The following is a 9,467-nucleotide window of genomic DNA, read 5'->3' on the forward strand; positions in this document are numbered from 1 at the left end:
AAGAGAAAATGAAAGTTTCAAAAGGTACTATTTATAACGGAATGAAAAAAAAATCAAATTAAGAATAAAAGGAAGTGCAAGAACTCCACACACAAAAAAGCTATAAAATGAAAAGAGATCTATATAACTAGATAGCTATACCAGGTGTGTGGATCAGAAGACTTAATTTAAAATGGTGCCAATTTGGGGCACCTGCGTGGCTCAGTCAGTTGAGTGTCCCACTTCGGTTCAGGACATGATCTCATGGTCCATGAGTTCGAGCCCCATGTTGGGCTCTATGCTGACAGCTCAGAACCTGAAGCCTGCTTTGGATTCTGTGTCTCCCTCTCTTTCTCTGCCCCTCCCCCTTCATGCTCTGTCTCTCTCTCTCTCTCTGTCAAAAATAAATAAACATTAAAAAAAATTTTAAATGGTGCCAATTCTCTCTAAACCAAGGCATTGCTAAGCAAAATGCCAAGAACACTTTTGTGGAAGTTGGTAAGTTAAATGTACATGAAATATATATGAAAATTCACATTGCCCAACCTGAAAGAGAATAATAAATTGGAAGAACTTATTCTACATTATAATTCTCAATTTTGGCAGCATGTTATAATCATCAGGGAGATTTTTCAAAACCTGATGGTGACACCGCACTTATCACATAATTAAATCCTTATCTTCTGAGGAGAGACCTAGGCATCGATATTTTCGGTATTTCCCAGGTGTTTCATGTGCAACCAAGTTTGAGAACTACAGGTCTTAGAGCATATCATCATATATAACATAACCTAAATTATGTATTGTTGCAAACCTGCATTAACTAAGATAGGGTGAAATTAATGTAAGAATAGCAATTAGTTGAATGGAACAGAATAGATGCTGTGGAAGGAGACCCACACATGTATGGACACTGTCAATGACTAATGTAGCCCAGTAAGGCAGTAGGAAAAAGGCAGTTTTTCAATAAAAGTCACTACACCAATTGGCTCCATAGAAGAAAAAAATAAACACTGATCTCAATCTCAAATCATACACACAAAAAAATCAATTTTAGTAGATTACAGATCTAAAGGATGGAGTAAACAAATGGAATAGATGCTGAGAGAATGTCTTCATGAACTTAGGATAAAGAAAATTTTGACAACACACAAAAAGGAAAATAATTATAAACTGACTACATTAACACTAAAATTAAAAACATCCATTCATCAAAAGGTGACATTTAGAAAATGAAATGTCAATTTATGGACTGAGAGAAGACATTTGCAACACAGGTAACTGACAAAAACTGATAAAGGGTCAGGACCCTCTCTTTCTCTCTCTCTCTCTCTCTCTCTCCACACACACACACACACACACACCACACACACACACACACACACACACACATATATACATACATATAAATACATATATATACACATATATATGTATTTAAATTTATAAACTCCAATAAAGAAATGAGCCACCGACATGAACAATGTCTTTCACAAAATAGAATTTCCTAGGTGCCTGGCTGGCTCAGTCGGTGGAGCATGTGACTCTTGATCTCAGAGATGTGAGTTTGAGCCCCATGTTAGGTTTAGAAATTACTTAAAAATAAAATCTTTAAAAAAATAGCATTTCTAAAAGGCCATTAGTCACCAGGGATATGCAAACTAACCATGAGCTACCCTTATACTCTTAACAGAATAACTGCAATTACGAAGACTGATGACATCAAGTGTTACCAAAGACATGGATTAATTGGGACTTTCATAGACTGCTGGTGGGAATATAAATTGGTATAACTACTTACTTGGTAAAATTGTTTTTCATTATCTATCAAGGCTGAACATATACATAGCATATGACATGGCAACTCCACTTATTCATATACCCAACTGAATGCACATACAAGTGAACACACCTGGACAAGAATGTTAATGACATTACTGGTAACAGCTCCAAAGTGGAAATAATCCAAATGTCCGTTAGCAATAGAATGGATAAACAAATTGTGGTATATTTATCCAACAGACTATTATACACACTATATAGAACATCATGGGTTAATTTTACAAAGATAATGTTGAACATATATGCCAACCAGAAAGAATACATACTATAATTTTTCATTTGTGTAAGTTCATAAATGGACAAAAGTCAGGATAATGGTTACCTTTGGAGAAGATGGTGGATAATGATTGAGAAAGGGCACAAACTAGAGCTTTCAGAATATTTGCAATTTTCTATTTCTTGACTACAGTGGTGGTTGTATAAATGTGTTTACTTGTAAAAATTCATCAAGTTGTTCACTCTTTTCTCTTAATTGAAGTGTAACATAGTAGTGACGTAGTAAAGAATGAAGATGGTCGGAACACATGGAGAGACATGCTATACTCTTTTGTAAGATGACATAAAGATGTCAATTTTTCTCAAGTTAATCTATAAACTCAATACAATCTAATGCAAATTCTAGTAGGATTTCTTAAGTAACTAATTTCTCTAAAAACATAATTAAAAGGTCTATGAACAGCTAAGTCAACTTAGAAAAAAGGAGTAGAAACAAGGGACTGGTCTATACATGAAATATATTTTAACACTTAGCCTGGAACCATTGTTACACACATTGGTTGATTTGGGCACAATCAAGAAAAAACAGACTGATGGAATAGAAGAAATATTTCAGAGACAGACTGATCCAGATGTGAGTACCTAATATGATGTAAAAGTAGCCACATAAATCAATTGGGAAAGGATGACTAGCTTCTCAAATGGTACTGGGAAATCAGATTTATTATATGGAAAAATCTAAAACTGGATCCCTCTATACCATATCTAATCCTCCAAATGGTTTAAAAACTAAATGAGAAATATAAAACTGTAAAGTTGGTATACAATAATAAAGAAAAATATCTCTGTAATTTCGTATGCAAAGCTTCAAAAACACAAACGATGAAACCAAAAAAAATGATTTGGGGCTGGCGTAGGAACAAAGATACATTTCTTAATATTGTATACATGGAAAAATATGGTCCGATTCCGTATAATCAATTGACAAATGAATTAAACAAAATCCAGTGCTAAGCTGATATAGCAGAGGTGTGTCTGTGTGTGTGTGTGTGTATGAACTAGGTCTGATATTTGTCAATTTTTATTGCATAATATAATAATATATATCTAACACATTATTTTGTCTTGAATGAGAAAGACTGGACTGCCAGAAGTTATTTACCTTAATTTTCCAGTAGTTTGTCTGGATCTAATTCTATTACTGCCTCAACCCTACCACTCTTGTGACCAAAAATATATATTTTCCTAGAAAATAACTCTTTGTCTTGCATGTATTCAAAGTAATTCCTTAAAGATTCTAGGGTACCTGTTAATAGGCTTTAACATTTTTCTACTGAACTAACATCATAAGTGACATCAAAGCACACTAACTTATTAAATAATCTTAATGAAACCCCGATTTTTCAATACAGATTCTTAAAAATTATCTTGCAATTAGTAGATATTAATTTCTATGCCTTCAAATAAGAATGTCATTATCTAAAGAATTAGGAGCTAGGCCACTCCAGAAAAAGTGAGAGAAATGTTGGCATAAGCAACATTGCAAAGTGGTTCAGAGTTTGGTTAGTTTTTCTTTCTAAACACTGTGCTTTTAATAATTGTTTTTGTTTTTAAAAAATACTTTTTTTATATCCTAGAAATATAAACATGGATAGCGACTTTTCACTCTTGGAGTATAACCCATTTCAAAGAGGCAGAAATAATTTACCACTCATGTTGGACTGTCTGAAGGCCTCCAGAAAGCTCAAGCTTTTCACTCCATTCCTTTTCCCTATCTACCCCAGAGTCCTATTAGTTTCTCTTCTCTAGCACTCTTAGATTGTGACTGTTTTGTCAGTTACTTTCTCTCTTTTGTGATCACCTTCCTTTCAAAGGAACTCACATATTTTCTATTAAAATTTCCCCCTCCGGTTTCCAAGAGTACATATCTTATGAGAACTTTCTAGCCAGCCAAGAGATAGGAGAGTGCTTACCTTCAAAATAGATGCCCGACTGGACTTCTAGAACCCTGGGAAGGGTCCTGAGGTCAAGGGAGTGAACGAATTCCTCCAGCGTCATTGCCATTGCGCTGACTTGGGTCTTGTGCAGACCTGGTACTTACAGAAGCTCCTGGCTTCTGGGTGTCACTTGTCTGCAGTGTAGTTTCCCCTTCTCATTCCTCCCTCAGGCAGGCAGGGATGTCACGCTACAGTCCAACAAGGGTGGAGTAGCTCTATGTGGGTAAGACTGTGAAGAGGGAAGGAGGAGGCAGGGGACAAAGGTGTGACAGCTCTTTTTGTTCTCATTGTGGCTTCATTTCCTTCTGATGCTGAAGTAGAACAGGATGGGGGGGGGGGGGTGGTGAGCATGTCTAAACAGACAATGCTAAAAAAAATGAGAGCTGATTAGCAGCTTGCTCTGTCTGTTGCCAGCCAACAGCAGCAAGACTGGAGTGAGAGTTGCTTGTGGCTTTTCAAAACCAGAAAGGAACAGGAATACAGGACGAGAGTCTAATCTTAAAAATGGCACCATGTTAATTCTTTATCTCTTATTTCATTTCTAAAATTTGGCTTTGTGCCTTATTTGCATACTCTCAGTGCTTTCATATTAAATTTGGTTACAAAAGTGCTTTGTGTCAGCTCTTTTGAGAAATCTGATACTCTGAAAAGAGAGGATCGAAACCAGTTTTTATTCTTCCACATTAAAAATTGTGCTGAATCTTAAAGGATGGTGGGGGAGGGGCACAATATGCAAAGTGAAACAGTAAATTAATCCAGTAAATTAACATGAATTTTTTAATCACCACAGTATAGTGAAAGTATCTAAATCTGTTGCAAGGAAACAGTTTCCTGGGTTTGGCTCTGCTTTTGATGTAGAGGTGACTTCAGCCTTAACTTCTCTGTGCCTCATTTGGCTCAATTATTAAATGAAAAAAAAAAAAAAAAGTAGAAGGAGTCAAATAAATTAAACAATTTCTTCCCAGGCTAAAATTCTGCAGTTTTGATTCTGTGGTCCAAACTTTAACTGGGGAAAATGCCTGAAGTCAAAGGAAGCCAGAGGAGCCTGGTTGAAACAGATCTCTTAAAAAATTCTCCCTCTCTCTATTCTTTGTATTTAGCAGAAACAGTGTTTCAGACCTAGTGTATACAACTCAAGCTGATATTTTCTAAGTTTCTTTAAGGATGAGTAAAGGAAGACTAGTTGGTATACATACAGGTGAAAGATACTAAGAAGCTGCACATTCTCCTTACAAATTGGACTCCAGGCTCTCTGTTGAGAAACTTATGGCCTCAGGCTTCAGACGGCATAGGCAGACAGAGGGGGTCCGGGGCTCACCCCAGCTCCACCATATCCTTCACATAAATAACCAAGCAATAAAAGCATAGCCTTAGTTTGAGACAGAGCTTGCAAAACTCTTTCAGCTCTTAGAATCATATTTGACATTTGCAATAATCTGCCTGGTTTCATTTCTTTCTTTACAAAACTAGAATTTATGGGGTCATGTTAAAAGTTTTTCACTAGTAGCTTCTACTTCCTCACTTGCAACTCTTTTGCCCCCACATCTCCCAAATTTGATCAGTCTGCTTCTGTACTCCTCCTCCCAAACTTAGGCTCCTTAATCCAGTGCAAACATTGTTTATAGCCTAACAGCATATCTTACTTGGCAGAATATATAAAACAGGCTGCTGTGGACTGCTCCTTAAAAATCACACATCTTTTAGAACTGGTGCTACAACAAATTTCATTTCATACCTAATCCAAGCTAGACTTCACTTGCTGTTTTTGTTTTTGTTTTTTAGTTTTCCCAAATCAACTTTCTATCCTAGTAGCCAATGAAGCCTTTTTGAAACATCACCAATATCTTACAGTTATGTATAATACCCTGCTTCTGCTCTTTGAACAGATGACCCTTGGTGTGTGTCACAATCTGATTCTCCTACATTTCCAATCTCAGTTTCCTAAATCAGAAGGCTGCATCAGGGGAAAGGCCATCTCCGGCCTCCAAATCCCTCAAGCCTTCTAAAATGTGGCAATACTCAATATCACGTCTTCTGTTGTTGCTCTGTATCCCCACTGTTACTACTTTAGTCTAGATCCTAATCACTTCTGACACTGCAGGGCAAGGAAATCCTGACATGAACAGCCAAGGCAGAATTGACAAAAAAAAGGCATTGAGACGGCATTTGAATCACCAGTTAGTAAAATGGATGACTCAAGTTCAGCAACTAAAACAGCAGATTACAAGTGTAATAATAATCAGATTAATGAGGGCTCAGAAGCAAACCAGAGTACAAGCAATAATTTACTACATGAAAAAGGTGAAATCCCAAAGCGGTAGAGAAGAATGTTTTATTCAACAAATAGTTGTTAAGTAAGTTATGAAATAGAAGTTAGTTTCCTAAAAATCTATGCAACAAAATTAAATCTAGATAAATTTAAAAATTAAATTTAAATAAAAATAAAACAAAGGAAAAGTAGAGAAATGTCTGGAGAAAGTAAGGAAATATTTTTTCTTTTCCTTTTCCTTTTTTTTTAAAGGTTTATTATTTATTTCGAAAGCGAGAGAAAGTATGGGGGGGGGAGGGACAGAGAGAGGGGGAGAGAGAGAATCCCAAGCAGGCTCTGTGCTGACAGTGGGAAGCCCCTACCTACATGGGGCTTGATCCCACGAACTGTGAGTTCATGACCTGAGCTGGTATCAGGGAGGTTTAACTGACTGAGCCACCCAGGCGCCCCAGGAAAGAATTTGTTTCTAAGCAATAATGAACGTCTTAAAGGAAAAGATTAATAGATTTGACAACAGAGATAGGAATTATGTCTATAAATCAAAAAGAAGCTTTAACAAAATGGGAGTGGGGAAGCACATACTCAAATTAAGAACTGATGTCCTAGATGTATAAAGAGAAGTTATTAATTGATATGTAAAATAAAAATATTCAAGGACTTCTGTTTCTGGCTATGAGCTTATATCTGGCCAACTCTCTTACAAAGGGCAACTAGAAAAGTGAATGGTTTTTTGAAACTCTGTTTTAAGGAACAGAAGAGCCATCAGGGCAGTCGGGACCTGAAAGGCCACGTCCAGAAAAGCAGAGAAACACAATGAGGGGAACCCAACTCTCCACACTTCTTTTTTCCTCGAGGCATTTGTGGATTAGTAACTGGCACAAAGAGAGGGGCTGAGAAGCGGAACATAGTGGTGGTTAAGGAGGAGAGAAGCCAAGTTGAAGTTTTAGCAGTTTCACATAACTAGCGAGATAAAAATTGGAATTTCGGGCTAGCAAGGCATCCAGGGAAACAGAGAAATGAATTGTCCATTTTCCCCCTTCAGGGTTTTGCCCATTCAAAAATAGTACAGGGTTGATGTATGAGACACCAATTAGAAAGTGATCGGTTAGAAGCTGACAAAACCAAGCAGCACTTTTAGCAGTTTCATGGGTGGGAAGCCTGGGCCTTCATTTACGGGAAAGAGCTCCGGTAAATACCCTGTGTTTTCAGCTGGGGCCCCTGAACGCTACTCCCTAAAAGAAAGGTTGACTATAAATAGACAGGCCTTACCAATATTGAAGGCCAGATCAAAATTAGTTCAATCCCTGATTGGATTAAGGTGATCTGCCCCCATTTTAACTGCCAAACAAAAGCAAAAGTCAACCTTGTCATTGGGGAAAGCAACCATAACTTCTATAATTTTTTAAACACAATGTCTAGGATTCGATAATATAAAAAGGTCCAATATGGAGTTATCAGGAATGTAATTTAAAATAATTTTGATTCGGGGCACCTGGGTGGCTCAGTTGGTTAAGCATCCAACTTCGACTCGTCCTGATCTCAGGGTCTGTGGGTTCAAGCCCCGTGTTGGGTTCTGTGAAGACAGCTCGGAGCCTGGAGGCCGCTTTGGATTCTGTGTCTCCTTCTCTCTCTGCCCCTCCCCTGCTCACGATCTGTTTCTCTCCCTCTCTCTCTCTCTCTCTGTCTCTCTCTCTCAAAAATAAATAAACTTAAAAAAATAATAAAATAATTTTGATTAATATGTTCAAAACAGAAAGCAAGAGGGAGAATTTCAGTAGAAAACGGCCATCTATAAAAAGTATCAAATGAAATTCTAGAGTTGAAAACTAACAATAACTGAATTAAGAATTCAGTAATTGGATTTAACAGAAGATTGGACAGGGGCGCCTGGGTGGCTCAGTCGGTTGAGCGTCTGACTTTGGCTCGGGTCAGGATCTCACGGTCAGTGAGTTCGAGCCCCACGTCGGGCTCTGTACTGACAGCTCAGAGCCTGGAGCCTGCTTCGGATTCTGTGTCTCCCTGTCTCTCTGTCCCTCCCCCACTCATGCTCTTTCTCTCAAAAATAAATAAACATTAAAAAAAACAAAACAGAAGATTGGACATATATTAAGAGAAGGCTGTTAGCTGGAAACAGGAAGAAGAAAATATTACTCTATTTACAGAGACATAAAAAGAATCCAACATTAAGAACAGAAGAAACATTTTAGCCATAGCGAAAAGGTCTTCTGTTTACATTGCGTCCTAAATGAAAGGAGAGAGGGGACAGAGAGAGAAGCAACATGTTAAGAGACGACAGCTGAACCTTCTCCAAAGTTGTTCAGGGTATAGCCATGCGGTGCGGGCTCCCGGCGATCTGTCTCTTGTTTCACCAGGGTTGCGGGAAGAAACCCGGGGACGCCCCTTTTTCCAGCCTCAGACCATTCTCCAATCTCTTTCCCCAGTCACAGCCTTGAGAGCCATCTTCTCAGCTATCCCCTGCCTCGAGGACGAGCCAAGGCCGATTTTTGCACTTAACTCCTTACTGCGGGTCAACCATGAGCTCCAGGCTCATCAGAATTAATCCACCAAGGTGGAGCCCCCCACCCCTCGCCCCCGGCCCCCTGCCCCCAACGAGCATCTGCCGGCCTCCTACACCTACCTCTCTCTGGGTCTCCATTTCCAACGTGATGATGTGGCTCTGGAAGGCACCGGCCACTTCCTCGGGAGTTTGCTGAGAAGCGTGAGGCCTTCCAGCGTCTCTTGAAGACAAAAACCCAGCTCGGAAGCCACGCCCTCTTCCCGCGCGTGCAGAAGCCTCCCCAAGATGAGTGGGTAAAACCCAGGACGCTCCGAAGCCGCCACGGTCCTGGACAAGAACCCGACCCAGGCGCTTTGGCCAAGAACCCGACCCAGGCAGATGCGACCCAGGCGCTTTGCATCTGCCGGTGCAGACCCCACCTCTGGGACTTCGGAGGAGCCACTTCCGGGATGAGAGGTGAACAGCATCAGGGAGATGGCGGCCACCCAGCTCCCCTCTGCAGGCTGGGCTGGAGAGTATCTCTCCGACAGCTCACCCTCAAGCACAACTAGGAGCCTGCGGGGCCCAGAGCCTTGCATCCCCCTGAGGTCAGGGCTTCTGCCTGAGTTTCTCCCTGCAGCCATTGGGCAGCTTTTTAACCACCCTG

The 9,467-nt window shown here is 39.6% G+C and overlaps 1 protein-coding gene across 1 annotated transcript in view; it reads right to left on the bottom strand.

Annotated features, from left to right (window-relative positions):
• Nucleotides 1-9,191, bottom strand: part of THEMIS (thymocyte selection associated) — a 190,538-nt gene extending 181,347 nt beyond the window's left edge. Inside the window, exons 1-2 of the mRNA XM_042939787.1 lie at nt 8,942-9,191; nt 4,011-4,263 (exon numbers count right to left, since the gene is read on the bottom strand). Of these exons, the coding sequence (XP_042795721.1) occupies nt 4,011-4,101 (91 nt within the window). The 5' untranslated portion in view covers nt 4,102-4,263; nt 8,942-9,191. The remainder of the gene's footprint in view (nt 1-4,010; nt 4,264-8,941) is intronic.
• Nucleotides 9,192-9,467: the final 276 nt, after the last annotated feature.

Source organism: Panthera leo, chromosome B2 (assembly GCF_018350215.1).
Source record: "Panthera leo isolate Ple1 chromosome B2, P.leo_Ple1_pat1.1, whole genome shotgun sequence".
In the NCBI taxonomy this organism is placed as follows: Eukaryota; Metazoa; Chordata; class Mammalia; order Carnivora; family Felidae; genus Panthera; species Panthera leo.